Below are 17828 nucleotides of genomic sequence, written 5' to 3' on the forward strand. Positions count from 1 at the left end.
CTTGGGCTCGGTTTGCCCAAAACCTCTGCTTCTATCCCTTGTCTAGATGCAGCAACAGGACTCCCAGCTTCCACTCTTACCCCATTCCTAAATCCATTTCCTGGCAATTGGGAAGGTATCTCATTTGCTCAAGACCATTCCCAGCTCTCCTTTGCCCCCAGAATGAAGTTTAAGAGGCCACATATGCCCAATGTGGTCCTACATTAACACAGTTGTCAAGATCCCAGACTCTAGGCTCAAGTATGCCTGAGTCTGAATCAAGGGGCTGCTCTAAGATTCAAACTCAAGGACCTGAGTTTAAGAACTCGAACAATTTTCTTAGCTTCTGGAAGTCAACTTCCATGAACGTGAAAGAATAATGATGATACCTACTAACAGAGCTATTGTGAGGTCTCTGTCCCTAGCCCCAAGAACAGAGCAGAAGTTGGGAGGCCAGTACACAGAATGAACACCGAGGACAAGATGGGAAGGGAGTGGCTGCCAGAACTAGGGAAGATCATGAGAGCAGCTTTGGATATGCTGAGTGTGAAGATCCTTACAGGTGCTCAGGGAAGGGATCCAAGGACAGCTGGACAAATGGGCCTGGAGACATGAGGGAAGACTTGGCCAGAAGGGAGCTTGAGAGTCACCAGCATGTGATTAGGAAGATGAACTCCTGATGGGGGAGGACCTGAGCATGAGGCCTCCACAGACAGAGGTCTATCCACAAGGAAGAGTAGCTCGAAGAGACCAAGGAGGAGAGCCAGAGAGATGAGAACACTCAACAGCAGTGGCTTCATAGCTACCCAGAGGACGAAGGGCTGTAGCAGTGAGGAGCGGCCAGTAGGGCAGAGGCATCGAGGAAACCAAGTTAGCTGAAAGCAAAGATGTGTCTCTGGTATTTGGGGACTGGTCTGTCATTCTTTGGTCTCCTGTTCACCTTTGGCAAGGTCAGGAGGGGAGCCCTGCAGAGCTAGAGGGGGGTGGGTGGGGAGACTGGAGATGGTGATTATAGACAATTTTAAAGAAATGTGGCTGAGAAGGGGGGAGCACAGTGAGTGGTATCAGATTGAGGTGAAAGAAGTGCTCCTCTGACTGCCAGTGGGAGAGGCCAGTTGTTGTTATGACACCCAGGGCACCTGGCACAGGGCCTGGCACGTGGTAGAAACTCAATAAAAGTTTGCTATCTTTGGGGGATCCCTAGGTGGCTCAGCGGTTTGGTGCCTGCCTTCGGCCCAGAGCGTGATGCTGGAGTCCTGGGATCGAGTCCCACGTCGGGCTCCCTGCATGGAGCCTGCATCTCCCTCTGCCTCTCTGTGTCTCTCATAAATAAAATCTTAAAAAAAAAAAAGTTTGCTATCTTTGAGAATGGGGAGGAATGGGGTCTGGAACCTAGGTGGAGGGTATTGGCCATCGGCAGGAAGACTGGCCCCTCTGCCACTGTGCTGGGAGGGACGGGTGGTGGGGTGCCAGGAGGAAGCAGAGTGCAAGGCAGGGCTTCCTTGGGACTTGGCTGCCTCTGAGCTGCACCATTCAGGGAGGCAGAGGGGACAAGAGAGTCCTGGCTTCAAGAACCCCAGTGTGGCCAGGGGACAGAGGGTGAACTTTTGGAGACACCTGCTTCTGTCCCTACCCCCACCCTCAAATCCAGCGGTTACCTTCACTCTATCCCCTTCAGAGCCGCGCCCTTCCAGAAAGGCCAGCAGATGGTGCCAGTGAGCTGCCAGACTCAGCTGGAGCAGACCAGAGCCAGCCTGCCATCACCCCCTCCACCAACCCGTGACCCTCTAGAGCCTGGGGCAAGCTTTGGGTTTAGCTCACCAGGTTTCTGACCAAGGGGGAGGAGAGACCGGGGGTAGCTAGCAGGGGTGGGGGAGGGAGGGAGCGTGTCAGGCTAAGGACTAGGGGAGACAGTGGGTTTAGGGCTTAGGGGTGGGATGGCTAGGGGGCTCTGATCCTTCTGGTTGCCCTTCATTCCTTTGCCCCTGCCAGGCCTTGCCTTATCTGCTGGGCCTCCTGCCCTCTGCCCCCCTTCATTTCTCTTCCCTGGAGGCCCCTGCCAGCCCAGACTCCTGGTTCTGGCAGAGGCTGGTTCTCTGCCCCTGGGCAGGCACAAGCTGGCACCAAGCCTCAGACAGGGTTGGGCCAGCCCCTCCCAGCTGTGACTGCCTGAACCACCTTCTTTCTACTTCCAGAACCTCTCCACCTGATGAGGAGTAAGGGTTCAGCTGCTGAGGAGGCCACAGGGGGTTGCAGTATAAATCCTAGGAAGGGGTCCTGGCCTCCTGGCCTTGGGAGTAGGATGAATTGGGATGGTGTGGGTGGGCACATATAAAAATGTGGCAGAGGATCCCTGGGTGGCTCAGTGGTTTAGAGCCTGCCTTTGGCCCAGGGTGTGATCCTGGAGTCCCAGGATCAAGTCCCATGTCGGGCTCCCGGCATGGAGCCTGCTTCTCCTTCTGCCTGTGTCTCTGCCTCTCTCTCTCTCTCTCTCTCTCTCTCATGAATAAATAAATAAAATCTTTTAAAACATAAATAAATAAAAATAAAAATGTGGCAGATCATCCAGTCCCACAAGACCCATATCACATAGGACTAGTGGTTCTGTGCAAGGTGGCAGAGCATCCCAGAAGATGAGCTGGATGTGCTCTGTAGCCATCCTGTGCTCTGTAGCCAAAGGCAATTCCCTATACCCCCTCACCAAGTCTTTCTCCCCACGTGGCCTTCCCAGTAAGTCAGGATCCTTCATGATTCCTTCGCAGGACAGTGTAGGATTCCGCTTCTCAGTCTCCGCTCTCAACTCCTACATCCACTTCCCCTAGTTTCGATGCCAGTTCAGGCAAGTGCTAGTACCACTACCTAATGTGGACTTGATCTTGAAGACTGCCTAGGACCCCCACCTCTTCCTCTACACCCCCCCCCAGTTCCAAAAGGAAGCCCTTAATAGACTGAAGCAGAAGAAACCATAGCCAGACTTCCAGTGGGGTGACAGAGCTGATGGGGAGGGTCCCACAAACCCAGAGTCTACAGCTCAGGTCAGGAAGCCAGGCCAAGGTTGCCGTGTCTTCTTGTGAGCCTGGACCATACATAGATGCAGGGCAACAGGAGTCAGCAGGATTTAGAAAGGGAATGTTCTCTGAGTTTCCAAAGGATGACCCAGACTGAGGGAGAGTCTCCAGGAGCACACATAACACAGGGGTCACATGCACACACAGGGTCATGGTACAGGACACAGACACAAGTGTATGCAAATACTGGCACAAGCGGATACATAAGGTCATGTACCGAAGGCAGGCACACATATCCTCCCCAGGCAAGTCCTGACTCCCACGGCCAGGGCGAGCCTGCCATCTATGCTTTTAAGAGGAGGAATACATAAAACCACAGAAATGGCTCTGGACAGGAGATGGGCCCTCCACCCAGAGCCTCCCCTCTTAAGTGGCTCCCAGCCCCCTCCCTGAGACTCCTCTGGCCCACCAGGGAGCCATGCCTGGGTGGCAGAGAAGGCTTTGGAGGAGGCATTGCCTCCAAGCCCTGGCACAGAGCCTGAGTACCTAAGATAGAGAATGGGCACGGGCTGCGAGGGGTCCACGACCTTCCAGGACCTAGTTTGGGTACAGATGAAGCAGTGGGCAAGGTCCAGAGGCTCACAGGAAGCAGGGACTCCTTCTGCCATGGGCTGTACCTACTGCCCTCAGAATAGGGCCTGGCAGCCAGGTGCTGGCACGAACTCCTAGTGCCTGGCACAGCCCTAGCATGGATGCCAAACGCAGGGTGCCAGACACGGGGGTGGGCAGGATGGGGGGCCGCTGGGCCACACACAAACACAGATCTTCATATATACAGGCAGGGAAATGCACCCACACTCACATCACTTATTTTATACCCTGTGGAATCATGGGAGTAGGGCAGGGATCCCGGAGTCCCAGAGGCCGCCCCCACTGACTCTCCAGGTGTCCCCACTGGCCTGGCTCTAGGAGTATCAGTTGGAGGGTGGGCTGGAGGTAATGGGAGGCCTAGACCTTTTCTGTTAGCCCCCGGCCCCGCCACACACACACATGCACACACCTGCACTCCCACACACGTCCCCTTGTGTGGCAGGAGGAGGTGGGGCTGGTGCATCCCCAGGACGGGGGCCCTGGAGGGAAGGAGGAAGGCGGGCCAAGAGACTCCCGAGAGCCGGGGCAGTCCTCCCCCCGGCCCCAACACAAGCCGGTTTTGTGGCGGGAGCAGCTTAGGTGTGAGCGCGCGTCAGGGCGTGTGTGCGCGGGGGCCCTGCGGCCGCGCACGGCGTGGGAGTGCGGCGCGTGTGCCCGCTGCGGCTGGGGCGGCTTTCCCGCGGCTTCAGGCAGGCGGGAGGCCCAGGGGCGCTGTCCCGGGGGGCGGGGGGAGGGGGAGCTGATGGAGGTTGTGCGTGTCCTCAGGTGTCCGGAGCGAGTGTGAGCGGGGGCGTTCACCTGGGGGCGGGGGGGGGCGGGGGGCAGGGGTGAACAGATGCAGGGCACGAGGGCCACACCACCCGGCCCTGTCCCCCGCACGGTCCGCGGCAAGGCGGCTCCTCCTCTAGCAGCAACTTTGAGACTTTGTTCCGGCTTCTTAGAAAGCAGATCTGGCCGTGGGGGCGGGGCGGAGGGGGGGCACCTGCCCGAAGGAGGGTGCGGGGTGAGAAGTGGAGGGAAGCCCCGCCCCCGCCCCGCCCCCGCCCCGCCCGCTCCCCCGCCCCCGGGGCTCTTTATAAGCTCGGCCCGAGGGCGAACGGAGAAAGCGAGTGTCCCTCCCGCCCTCGGCCGGTGTGTGCAGCGCCCCGCGCCCCGCGCCCCGCGCCCCGGCCCCTCGCCCCGCTCCCCGCTCCCCGCTCCCCAGCCCGGCCCCCGCCCCGCCCCGGCCCGGCCCGGCCCGGCCCGGCCCCGCCGCCATGGAGCGCTGGCCTTGGCCGTCGGGCGGCGCCTGGCTGCTCGTGGCGGCCCGCGCGCTGCTGCAGCTGCTGCGCGCGGACCTGCGTCTGGGCCGCCCGCTGCTGGCGGCGCTGGCGCTGCTGGCCGCGCTCGACTGGCTGTGCCAGCGCCTGCTGCCCCCGCCCGCCGCGCTCGCCGCGCTGGCCGCCGCCGGCTGGATGGCGCTGTCCCGCCTGGCGCGCCCGCCGCGCCTGCCCGTGGCCACTCGCGCGGTGCTCATCACCGGTGAGTGCGCGGAGCGCGGGGACTCCAGGCTCGAGGGCGGGACCAGACCCCGAGGGTTCCCCGTGAGCCGCCGACGCCAGGCGGGACCCCCGGCGCAGGAGTGCGAGTGTCGCCTCCCCTGGGTGCCGAGAGCGAGCCAAGTAGGAAGGCACGGCCCCTCCTAAGTCCGGGTTCGCTACCTGCCGCCGGGGAGTGTCGGAGGGAGAACGAGGCTGGGAGCGGGCAGGTGCGCAGGGACGACGGCTGGCTGAGAAAGACGAGCCTCCGGAGTTCGGGGTTCATGGCGTGCCCCTTCCCAGGAGAGCAGGCTTGGGACGGGGCGTGCTCTGAGGGACTCAGACGATGGTCACCCCTTGGAGTCGGCCTAACAAGCCCACGTGGGACGCTCCATTTCCTCTTTCCTGGGGCCACAGGAAGGCGCTTAGATGGGGAGTTGGGGCATTGACCCACCCCCCAAGTTGGCTGGGATCCTTGGACTCCAGAAAAGGTTGAGGTCACCATGACCGGCAGCTGGGCATTCAGCTGCCTCTCAGAGCACGCCACCCACCCCCAAACTGCTGAGGTAGCCGTCCAGGTCTGCAACCAGCACCCCACCCCACATTCCTCTCCTCCTGGTCTTCAGTGCCCAGGAAGGAGGTCCTGGAGAGCAGTACTCAGGTGCCTCTGGCCGCCTGGCGGAGTTCCCTTTGTCTGGAGCAGGGAATAAATCTGTCACCAGAAGGAGGGGAGGGGAGGGGGGGCCTGAGGCCCAGGCGGAAGTGGGGAGGGGGAGAAAGGCCAGGGGGCACCGGCTGTGCTGTGGGGGGGAGGGGCAGTCTAGTTCTCCCCCACCCCGCCTGGCCTTGGACAGGTTCTCAGAGCTCTGCCTGGTGTTTGGGCCCTGGGCTGGGGGCTGCCTCCAGACTGGCTGCTCAGAGGCTGGGTCCAGTAGGGGGCCCCGTAGGATCGGATGGACCTGAGGGAACTTCCCACAGGCCATCCAGGAGCCGGGCCTCAGAGGATGAGTGAAGATAGGTGAAGTGTGGATATAGAACAAAGGCTTGAGACAGAAGTGAGTGTGGCCTGGGTAGGGACAATCAGTAACCAGCCTGGCTGCTGGGACATGGTGGGACATGAGGTTGTTTCCTCAGAAGAGGCTTTGAATGCCAGGCAAGAAGCCAGACTGCTGAGATGAGGTGGGAATAAGGGTGGCATGAGGGCTCTGGGGGAGCTAGAGCAGGGTTCAGGCCTGATGCATGGGACCTGAATTCAGTACAGTGTGAAGTTTGGGGGGATTGAGGAAGGAAAGATACAGACACCCCCCCCCCCACCCCGGGATGAAGCAGCAACTAGGCTGTGAGCTCTGCTCCCAGGGACTGGACAGCCCCCCTCCTGCCTTCTAATTTGTGAGCTGCCTCCACAGGGCTCAGGGTATCTGCTGGTACTAGTGACCCAGTGGGCAGTCGGTCCTGAGAGCTCCCCACAGGCCTTCAAGCTGCTGCTCTTACTGCTCCTTGCCTTGAGCCTGAGAAGGAGGGAAGAGGTGGGATGCCATCTGAGGTCTGGGCTCCCCCATCTCTGACTGTAAAGCCCTGTGATGGGAGAGGGGAAGAGTGCTGCCCAGCCTACTTCAACTTCTCTGTGGTTTCCTCTTTCACCACCTGATTGCAAGACAAAGAGGTAACCAGGCCCTGACTCACCTGCTAGGAACAGTGTCGAGCCTGCCAGAGCTTCCACTCACCCTTCCTGAGAATGCCCCTGAAAACCACTACCTGAGCTCCGACCTGGGGTCAGAATTTGGGCTGAGTGCCTTGTGTGCACCTCTGTGTATGATGGTGGCAGGGGGGTCTCATGAGAGGGAACCCCTGTGTGAATATGCCAGCAGGCTGGAGGTATGTACAGGTGTCTGTGTGTGTCAGGTAAACAAGAGGGTATGCGAGGCATGGGTGACTGTTCGGACTGCACAGCTGAGGCTCTGGAAGGCCTCTGTTTTCCTTGTGAAGGGCCCGTCTGCTCTGGGAGGGAGCTTATGCGAGTGGACACACATGTGCTCACTCGCCTCCCCAGTCAGACTTCCCCTGGAAGGACCGGTCAGCCCAGGGTTGTCTGCAGAACCCCAGCCACATAAAGCCCAGCTCACAGCCCCCTGCCCAGCTTTGTTCTCTGCCTCAGCAGAGGGCGGGGTTGAGGTGGGGAAGGCATCCCAAGCGTCCAAAATTGGAAAAGCAGGGCTACTGTGAAACTTCTGTTTAGCAGGAGCACCAGGGAGGCAGGCTCTGGAAAGCCTCCTCCTTCATGGCCCTCTCCCTCCTCTTGTTGGCTGCCTAGGGAGCCAAGATCAGAATTTGAGGAACAATTGAGGAAGGGGGTTGCTGCTTATCAGACCCCCACTTAGACTCTGCCTGGTGGTTCCTCTCTCTACATACCAAAGACAGGAAATTAGGTCTCCAAAGTGGTAACTGACCTCAGGTCACACTTGCTGGGTGTGGGAAGGGATTCAAATGCAGGTCTGTTCTCTTCTCCATCCATCATCTCGCCTGTCCTGGGGGCAAGTGGTCCGGGGCTCAGAGAATGCCCTACTGTTGCCACTGGTTGGAATTCCCAGAGCTGGGGTCAAGGGTGAGATGGGGATGGGCCTCTAGCTTTGCCTAGAGCTTAGAACAATAGTAGGGATGTTGGCATGGAAGGGAAGTGGGGCTCAGCTTGTGATGATGGGAGTAGAGGGCTTGGGCTTCATCCTGAGGACTGGCAGGGGGGCCTTGGAAAGGTTTTCAGCCGCAGAATTATATTGTCATTTTTGGAAAGATCCCTCTGGCTGCTTAGGTAGAGAATGCGTTCAAGGGGGCAAGATGGGACAGGACCAAGGAGGGGGCTGCTTCATAGTCCAGGTAAGAGGAAGAAGCTGGGCAAGGGCAGCGAGAAAGGGAGGGAGGTGGTGCAGTAACACTGCACATGCAAGCTAAGGCCTGAGAGCAAAGCAAGCAGGACACCAGCGCTGAGACTGGGCCTCACACTGACCTCCAGGAGAGTCCTGGCCTTACTCTTTGCTGGCTAAGAGTCTTTGGGAAGCAGCTTCTCATTGCTGGGTCTCAATGTCCTCTGTAAAGTGGGAAATGTAAGCCTCATTTGAGGTAGCTGTGAGGAGTCAGGGAGTTGACAGCCGTGAGAGAGCTGGTGCCCAGAGGGGCAAAGCCTGCAGAGGCGGACCTGGGAGAGGAGGGAGGCCTGCTGGCTGCTGGAAGATTGGATATCTAGGGGCCTGGATCCTGTGCGGACCCTGGGGATCCTTAGAGTCGACTCAGGCTGGACTGGGCCACAGTGGTAGTTCACTGGCTGCCCTGCCCTGGCCAGGCTGTGACTCTGGTTTTGGCAAGGAGACGGCCAAGAAGCTAGATGCCATGGGCTTCACGGTGCTGGCCACCGTGTTGGAGTTGGATGGCCCTGGTGCCCTAGAGCTGCGTGCCTGCTGTTCCCCTCGCCTAAGGCTGCTGCAGATGGACCTGACCAAGCCAGCAGACATCAGCCGAGCACTGGAGTTCACAAAGGCCCACACCAGCAGCACAGGTCAGTGGCCAGAGCTCCTCCAGGAGAGGGCGTGGCTGGTGGGAATGAATGGGCAGGGATTAGAGGTTTGCTGCTGGCTCGATCCAGCACTTCTTCCTCTCTTTCACCCACCTTCTCCATGCCCTCAGGCTTGTGGGGCCTGGTCAACAATGCAGGCCACAACGATGTAGTGGCCGATGTGGAGCTGTCCCCTGTGGCCACATTCCGCAGCTGCATGGAGGTGAATTTCTTTGGCGCGCTTGAGCTGACCAAGGGTCTCTTGCCACTGCTGCGCCGCTCTAGGGGTCGTATAGTGACTGTGGGCAGCCCAGCAGGTGAGTGCCCCTCCCCTCTGGAGTAGAAAAGGTGCTGCTGCAGAGCCGCGGGGAGGGATGCTAGAGCCTCTGGCCCAGGCTGAGCAGCCTCACTTCCAATCCATCCCCAGGAGACATGCCATACCCATGCTTGGCAGCCTATGGGACCTCCAAAGCGGCCATGGCGCTGCTCATGGACACATTCAGCTGTGAACTTCTGCCCTGGGGGGTCAAGGTCAGCGTCATCCAGCCTGGCTGCTTTAAGACAGGTGGGGGTCGGGCCTGGGATGGGGTGTGTGGTTGTGGTCTTGCCTGGGGTGGGATCTAGTCTGATGAATGGCCATGGCTCTGGCTGGAGGCAGGGAGTGGTTTGGGGGTAGATTTACTGGAGTCTGGATTTGGCTTCCCTAACTGACCTCACCCTGACCTTGCCACTCCTTCCCCAGAGTCCGTGCGGAATGTGGGACATTGGGAGCAGCGCAAGCAGCTGCTGCTGGCCAGCCTGCCCCGAGAGTTGCTCCAGGCCTACGGCGAAGACTACATTGAGCACTTACACGGGCAGTTCCTGCATTCACTGCGCCTCGCCCTGCCAGACCTCAGCCCAGTCGTAGATGCCATCACTGACGCGCTGCTGGCAGCTCAGCCGCGCCGCCGCTATTACCCAGGCCGTGGCCTGGGGCTCATGTACTTCATCCACTACTACCTGCCTGAGGGCCTGCGGCGCCGCTTCCTGCAGACCTTCTTCATCAATCACTGTCTGCCAAGAGCACTGCGGCCTGGCCAGCCTGGCTCTACCCCAGCCCAGGAGGCAGCCCAGGACCCAGATCCAAACGAAGGCCCTTCCCCCATGGCAGCCCAATGAGCAGTGCCCACAGGTGGCCTAGCTGCTCCGGCAGAGGAGGTTCCTTGAGCCCTTGGCCCTCCCCTGGGCATTGTGACCTTCCCCCCCCAAGTCTGCCCTAGAGCCTGGCCTCAAGGACCCCAGCCCTACCTACTCGGTCAGTGCCCCAGGCCAGACCTCCAATAAACCTCCAGGCCTCTCAACTGCTTCATGAGCCCACACAGACCCTCCTGGGCACAAGGTTCCACCCCTGTAGCTTGGAGAACCCAGCTGGATGGGGAGTTCTGTGCAAGACTTAGCTGTAGCCTTTGACAGGATCCCGCAGACAGTGCCTCTGCAAACTAAGGAGTTACTGGGTGGGGTGGGGACCCCCCTCAGGATTTTTTTGAGGCACCAGTGCCTCAGTGCTGCAATTCAAAGGGTGAATCCTGTTTCTTGACTGGCTCAAGAATTCGGGCTCTGACCACCCACCCAAGCCCCCTAGCCACAGGGAGGCTGCATACCCCACTTGCCTGACTGCCACCTTTTAAATAAAGACAAATTTTTATTTCTCCTAGAATGCAGAGATACTGTTTTGGGAGGGGGTGACTGCCTGGGTGATAGGCTGTGGCTGGGTGACAGATTAGTGACTGCCTGGGGAAGCCCCGGTGGTCAGCACAGGCTGAGACTCTGGGTGCAGGCTCTGTGGTTCACACCTAGTCCCCTTCATTTATTCACAGATTAGGGCTTCCTCCTAGTGAAATGGGGGTGGTGCCCCTGGCCAAGGGCATAGTGGGGCTCAATGAGGCAAACAGGGAGGCCTGGGGCCCTCCAGGGCCAGGACCCAGCTCCATGGCCCTGTCTGGGCCTCCAGTGATTTCCCTCATCCTGCAGAACCTGGCTGCACAGGGAGAGGGCCAGCGAAGGAGCTGGAAAGCTCGGGGTGGGGGGAGGGTTACCCAAGGGAAGTTGGACGTCTGGGAGAGGTACTAGGGCACAAAGGAGACAGCAGACAGCTAGGCTTTGAGAGGGCAGTTTATTGTCTTAGAGGGCAGAGCTGAGGGATGGGGTTGTAGAGCTATTTCTCCTATGCCTCCAGGACACACACTCTCCTTCCCCTGGGCCACAGCTCTGGGGGCCACCCACGGACGGAAGAGGAGGCTCACGCTGCCCCAGGGGTTCTCAGGGAAGGACATAAAATGACCACATGCTTCTTAGACATGTCAGTGGCTGTAAACAGAGGGCTGAGGGGGCCTCCTTTTAGGGGAGAGGGGGTTGGTCCATCCTTGGTAGGGGGAGCAGGTGCCCAGCCCCTTTTCAGGCCCAAGAGCCATCTCAGAGAGGGTCAGGGAAACCAGTAGTCACTGGAACAATGTGCTACCCCCTGGGGCAGGCATGTGAACCATGGGCTTTGTCACAGCACACGCAGACACACACTTGTGGGGAGCCTTGGGCCAGAGCGCTAGAAGATGGGGATGTAGTTGTCGATCTTGGCGCGGTGACGCTGGGCAATGCACTCAGCGATCCATACAATGTTGCGACACTCTTGCTCCTTGAGCTTCACGAAGGCGTAGAAGATACCAAAGTGGAACTGGTTCAGGAAGGCCAGCTTGTTCAGTTTCACCTACAGACAGGCAGCATGGTGTGCAGGTGGCCGCGATGGCAGTCAGGCCTGGGCCACCAACCCTCCCCTACGATCGGCAGGTGAGCAATCCCTCACCTCATGCTCGAAGAATCGGTCCTCCAGGGTCTTGTCTCCAGGATTGCTGCCTGCCCCCTCGAAAAGCAGCTTATATTCCTGGCCCGGGGGAGAGATGGAAAGCATGAGCATGAGGGTGCTGTTGGGTGAGGGGTGGGGATGCAGATGCCAGTATGCCTGCCCATTATCCTGTAGCCAGGGCACTCACCGGGTAGTAGTCGGCCACGTTCTTCACCTGCTCATAGTCATCGGCCCGAGCCAGCTGGGCCAGGCCTTCTGGGTAGAGCCTTCCGCAGTGCGGAAAGAGCTTGGCACGGTCCTCCTTGGACAGCTCTGTGTCGAACGAGTTGATGGTGATGATGAAGGCTCGTCGGTCGGCTTCAAACTGTGGGGCCGGCACACAGGCAAGGTGGAGGGAGGGGGAAGGAGGCAGGTGCCAGTCAGCTGGCAGGGCTTTCCCCAGGTCAGGGCTACCAGGGACCGGCAGGTGTGAGGGTGGGCAGGCACTCACCTCCAGGATGGGGCACATGGCATCGGCCGTGGTCCCGCCCAGTAGGGTGCAGAACTTGTAGAAAGACTCCAGGTAGGCCTGTGCAGAGCATGGGGCTTGCTCAACCCAGGCAGGGAACTGGGAGATTTGCCAGGCCTCTCCTGCCCTCCCCAGTCCCTTGCATGGTAAGTCCAAGCATCACACCCATGGATTGGCCAGGGCAGCTCCCATGTCAGGGTCTCGGAAACATCCACAAATTCCAACTGTTAATCAGTTGGCCTGCTGCCTCTCTGCACCAGGAGTGACAGAGCAATTTCTGGCTGACTGACTGCTTCGTGGTGTAGTACCCCCTCCACACCTCTCCACCATCATCCCACAGGACTCCAGGCTTAGACAGGGGCCCTGTCTGCCCCCCGCTGCCCTGCCTGCCCTTCCCCCAAACCGCCCCTCCTCAGCCTCAGAAAACCATGTGTTGATGGGCTTAATGAAGGAAGGTTACTCCTGAGGGTTCACGGAGGTAGCCTGGACTGGGTGCCCGGGCTCTTCTTGGTAGCCCACCTCACAGAACACCCTCAGGTAGCTCCCAGGCATTGTGAAGCACAAAGCAAAATGTCAGCCCAGCTCCTGCTGAGCGACGGTTATTGCCTACACAGACCGAGCCCTGCAGTGCAACGGCTGGACACATGGGCTGTGATGAGAATGAGCACTTCCTGTCCAGGCAAACTGGATCTCCTGGGCATGAGGAAAAGACAGTTCAGCCCAGGCCCTAGTTCCCTCCCAGCACTCACTCATAAAACCAATCAGGGACATGTCAGGAGAGAGAGCATGGTCTTGCAGCCCCCCCAGAGAGCTCCCTTCACTCAGATCCTCCTGGGTCCCTTCTGGTGGCATGGTCACAGGGACTCTGGCTCCACAGGCTAGAGATTATTCTGAAGGGTTGAGAGTGAGAGCTGGGAAGCCTGGAAAGCTTTCAGCACTGAGGTCTGCCCTCCAAGGTTCAGAGACTTTTTCATCCACCGCTAGCTGATTTGGGCCACAGGCTCTGCTGCTCCAAGGAAGTGAAATGAGACCCAGGAGTCCACAAGCACAGGCAAAACAGCACTGGGCAGGCTGGGCTCGGGAGGAGGCCTGTTGGGACCACCAGGGTCACAGGAAACAGAATCTAGGACAGGGCAGGGAGCAAGAAGCTTGGAAGGAGAGAGTGGACTCCAGCACAGGAAGCAGAGGGCTTGGATCAGAAACCTCTGCCAATCTTGCCATGGCTTAGTGGTAATCAGTCCCTTGATGACAGTCCCCAGCCACTTTCCTCCCCGTGGCCAGCCAAGCTGGTTGTGCCCAAATCTCCAGGCCTCCTCCCGAGGGGCAGACCTTCCCTGCAGTTCCAAACTGTGGGGAAGTCCCCAGCCTTCACCGAGCTGTACCAGTCCCCAGAGAGGCTGACCCCAGGGTCGGGGGAGATGGTGGGACAGGCCCAGATTCTTCTGGAAGCTAGGGCAGCTGAAGAAACTGGCAAGACCCCACAGGGACAGGTACCAAGGTTACCTCCCCCACCCTGTCCCCTGCAGCCTGCCAGTCCATGGCTGCTGTGCAGCTGCCTACAGTTCCCACCTGCCAGGCCGTTGAGGGTCCGTCTAATCTCCCATCTGTGGCCACTGGGCTGGGACACTGCCTGACGAGCAGGCGGTCCTGGCACGATGCCCTCAGCCTTGGATCAGTGTTTATGAGCCGGTGCCTGAGCAGCCCTCACCAGTGACTCCAGCTAGAACCAGTCAGGCCCGGTGAGGGTGTGGGTGAGGCTGGGGGGACAGCCGCACCCCTCACCCGGTCTCAGGGCAGGGATCCCGGCAGCGGGCCATCTGGGCGGGCAGGAGCACTCAGATGGTGTGTGCACACACAGCCTCGGCTGACGGCCTGGCCTGCCTCCCTGTTAGCGGGGCAGATGAGAGCACGTGCTTTCCAAACACGCTGAGCCAGGTGTGATCCCAGTGCTTCTAGAGTCTAGCAAGTGGCTTCAGGCAACCTACCGTGCTTCTCTGCTTCTCTGAGCCCTGTTTCCTCATGTCACAGTGTGGATACCGATGCCCAGCTAGCTCCTAGGGCGGTCTTGACAATTAAAGAAGTTGGCTGCCTGCCTACCTTGCTCTCACCTCTCTGCTCTGTCCTCCGCCCTGTAGCCAGAGGGGGCTTTCTCCGCTGCAAACTTTGGCTGGCTGGTCCTGTCCACCGGATACAGTTCAAACTCGGGCCTGGCACGCTAGGCCCTGGGTGACTTGATCCTGTGCCTGCCTCTTTTTCCAGACCTGTGTCCTGCTGTCCATCTGAAACCCGCACTTCCACAGCAAACTGATTGCCACCTGGCCCATGTCCCATGCTTGCTTCTGCCTTTGCTGCTCCCTTGCCTACACGCCTGCAATCTACAAGCGGGCTCCTCATCTACCCACAGAGCTGCCCTTACACCCTAGCCCAGACTCCCAGAGGGAGACTGGAGGGCCTTGGCTCAGGCTGTGGCCAAGTGTTGGCCTCTTAGCTCCAACCCAGGCAGGAGAAGACCTTCACCGTAAAGATCCGACAGACAGGTGTTCTCAGGGTTAGGTCAGCAGGGCCCTCAGCCTGGGCTAGCCTCAGCCCCCACTTTGGGGCCTGCCCACTGCTAATCCATGTTCCTGGCTGCAGCCCATCAGGGGTTCTGGCACCACTGCTCAGTGCTTCACTACGGCCAGAACCCAGACTGTCCCAAATGTCCTTCACTGGTCCCTGGCCAGCCCCCTGCCTTGGCTCTCAGCCCTGCTCTTAGCCTCCTTGGGCCAGGACAGTATGGACCCATGAATCCCAAACTCACTCTATCTCCAGGGGTCACCAACCTGTGCCATAGCCTGGAGGGAAGCAGAAGGTGTGCGGGGGATGAGGATGCTGGGACATGACACTGGTTCTAGGCCTGGGAACCCGAGAAGGACTTGGTGACCCGGCTACACCTGGCTGGGTACCCTCCTCCACCATAACCGAGCACACCGTTGCCTCTGCTCAAATGCCTGTTCTGGCTGGCAACAGTCCAGGTGGGGTAACCCTGAAAGCTATGGCCTGGGTGGTGGCCCGTGACCCTCCTGGATGCAGGGGAGCAGCCATCTAGGAGCCAGCTCTGACAGGCCGAGCCGTGGGGCACCAGCCACTCCTGCTGATCTTATCAGGACCTGCCGCAGGCGCCACAAGGTGGAGAACCTGTTCCATGCAGCTTGCGCCCAGCTTGGGAGCCAGCAATGAGTGGATAAGCCCCCAGGATAGGAGCCTGGTGCACCACGTCCTGTCCCGGCACCCCCACCTAACACACCAGCCCACCACCCCGTGCCCCCCCAGCCCCCCCCCCCAGGCCCGGCCCTGCCCCTGGCGAGGGCACTACCTTGTAGAGTGTGTTGCGAATGATCTCGATGTTCATCTCATCAAGGTCCTGCTCTGAAATGCAGTCCTGGAAAAAGGCCGCTGGGGAAGAAAGACGTGGGGGTGAGGGTGGGAGACTGGATTCAGCCTAGGCAAGAGTCCAGCTGCTGTCTGGCCACCCTGCAGGCCACAGAGGGCTCCTGCCACAAGGCCCAACTGGCAAGGGGGGGTGGGGGCCTCCCAACCCAGCCTGGGCGATTGCCTTGGAAGTGGCAGAAGCAATACTAGGGGCCATGTGCACTGACCTGAGCTTCTCCTGCATCCTTGCTCCTAAAACTGATTTATAAAGGAGGCGGCCAGCCATAACATGATCTAATCGCCTCTGGGGCAGACCCAACCTCGGTCCATGCCAAAGACAGACTTGCATAAGAGGCCATGACATCCTTCTTCCTTGAGGGGCAGCTGTGGATCTGGGGCCTGATGCCCACAGATCTGCAACGCCCAGGAGGGCCTGGGGCCCATGTTTGGAAAACTAGCCTCCTCCTCAAGACCAGGAACAAGCTGGGTGGGCATGGACCAATGATCCAGAGGGCCACTGTTAGGCTAAAAGTGGTGGCCAGAGCAGGATAGAGCCCCCTCTCCTGACAGGGGCCCTCAGACTCACTAGTCTGTCTCTTCTTTAAAGATGGAGAAACTGAGAAGCCACAAAGAGCCCAGAACTTGCTCAGAGCTACTGGAGGAGTATACAGCAGATATGCCCAGCAGGTAGGGCTCAGGCCATTCAGTATAGGAACAAGGGCAGCTTAGAAGCCAGTGGTCTAACCCTGGAGGCTTCCTGGAGGTGGTGCCCTGGGGACTAGGACTGTGGCTATGAGGGCACTAGCTGGTGACAGCCTTAGTGCCTTCTCTCCAGCCTCCAAGACAGGCAGAAGCCAGCACTGCCTAGGTGGGGCCCTGCAGGAAGCTCCCAGTTCCCCTTCCTTTCTTGGCCTCTGACACGAACCCTGCATCCTGCCGGACACTGCCTGACCTGGCCCCTGGGACCTGCTCTGTGGAGGCGAGTGAAGCTATTTGCTTCCCTCTTCTGCCTCACAGGCAGCCAGCCACTCTGGCCCAGCTTGGGGCCACGGTCATTCAAGCTCCCAAGACTCTGAGGGTCCCGGGCCTCTCCCCTCTGCATGAGCTCAGCCATCCTCTGCATTCTGAGAAATTGGCCAGTTTCACAAAGCTACATGCTCCGAGTCAGGCCCAGGGGGTGGCCTGCCTGGCCCAGTAAAAGCAACAGAAAAGGAGCAGAAGGCAGGGTGAGAGAATGAGCGGGAGGTCAAGGACAAGATAAAGGTAAGCAGCAGGTGGCAGGCCTCCCTTTCTGGCTCAGCATCACCCCCACCCCCCACTCTCCACCCAGGGTTCCACAAACCCACCCGGAGGCGCTGCCCACCTCTTCCCCCCTCCGCCCCAGTGGCTCACCCAGGGGCGTGTCCACCAGAATGGCATTGTAGAGCTCGGCAGGTGTCTGCGCGATGTTCACAGCTTCCATCTGCTCAAAGCTGCCTAGTGGGTGGCACTTGGGCACAAGCTCGGCGATAGAGCGCTGGTGCAGCGTGCCCGTGATGAGCAGGATGACATTGTCGATCATGTAGCTGTAACTGTGGGAGGCACACGGCAGTAAGGAAGCCCGTCAGGGAGGGGGGGGTTGGCAAGTCCTAGTCCAGCACTGTGCCCCCACTGCCCCCATTCTGCACAGGCCACCGGTCCCTCAACAGTGATGCCACCTCTAGGGTGCTGCAGGCCAGCACCGCTGGCTCACCTCCCTGCCCCGGTGCACCCCTACTCCAGAGCCAGGAGTCGGGGACACAAGGCCCCTCCCTTGGGGTGTGGCATAGATTCACGCCTGGAACAGGTAACCGCCCCACAGTGTGAACAGTTCCAGCAGGGCGCAAGGAGGGAGATGGAAGGCCAGCTTGGGGGATGAAAGAACTGGGAGATGAAAGTGTGTTCCAGGAAGAGGGAACAGTGTGTGCAAAGGCCTGAAGGCATTCACTGAGTGTCTGCCGCATTCGAGGAACTGAGCACAGCTCGGGGCTGGCAGAGGGAGGGAACCAGGGCAGAGCTGCCAGCAGGCTGGAGCCTGGGACTCCATGCCAGGCCGAGGGGCCTGGCTGCACTCGGAGCACTGGGGATACAGGAGCAGGCCGCAAGCAAGGAGAGCCACGGTCCCATTTGGGTCAGTCTGGCTGCCCGGTGAGGAAGGCTGTGGTGGGGGGATGGCAAGGTGAGGAAAGGTTGAGGAACAGGGGTGGGGAGAGACCAGAGGTGGGAAGGCCAGAGAGGAGCCAGTGGGAGGCCCCCGGAGCCAGGCCCCAGGTCTGGCAGAGATGGAACAGGTGGATTGCTGGCCTGTGCAGCCCCACTCCAAAGGCAGAGCACCACCTCCTCCCCAGGGCCGGAG

General features: G+C 59.7%; 2 protein-coding genes across 2 annotated transcripts in view; one reads left to right on the forward strand and one right to left on the reverse strand.

Annotated features, from left to right (window-relative positions):
- The first annotated feature begins 4876 nt into the window (after positions 1–4876).
- On the forward strand, positions 4877–10389 carry HSD11B2 (hydroxysteroid 11-beta dehydrogenase 2). The gene is made up of 5 exons (XM_055307092.1): positions 4877–5159; positions 8490–8702; positions 8831–9016; positions 9127–9264; positions 9442–10389. The coding sequence occupies exons 1-5, from the start codon at positions 4895–4897 to the stop codon at positions 9855–9857; spliced, it is 1218 nt and encodes a 405-aa protein (XP_055163067.1). The 5' UTR covers positions 4877–4894; the 3' UTR covers positions 9858–10389.
- Positions 10390–10832: 443 nt separating this feature from the next.
- Positions 10833–17828, reverse strand: part of ATP6V0D1 (ATPase H+ transporting V0 subunit d1) — a 39088-nt gene continuing 32092 nt past the window's right edge. Inside the window, exons 3-8 of the mRNA XM_055306292.1 lie at positions 16847–17025; positions 15399–15478; positions 12026–12103; positions 11723–11899; positions 11536–11613; positions 10833–11439 (exon numbers count right to left, since the gene is read on the reverse strand). Coding sequence (XP_055162267.1) covers positions 11278–11439; positions 11536–11613; positions 11723–11899; positions 12026–12103; positions 15399–15478; positions 16847–17025 — 754 coding nt within the window. The 3' untranslated portion in view covers positions 10833–11277. The remainder of the gene's footprint in view (positions 11440–11535; positions 11614–11722; positions 11900–12025; positions 12104–15398; positions 15479–16846; positions 17026–17828) is intronic.

The sequence above is a fragment of the Nyctereutes procyonoides genome, unplaced genomic scaffold (genome assembly GCF_905146905.1).
Source record: "Nyctereutes procyonoides isolate TBG_1078 unplaced genomic scaffold, NYPRO_anot_genome, whole genome shotgun sequence".
In the NCBI taxonomy this organism is placed as follows: domain Eukaryota; kingdom Metazoa; phylum Chordata; class Mammalia; order Carnivora; family Canidae; genus Nyctereutes; species Nyctereutes procyonoides.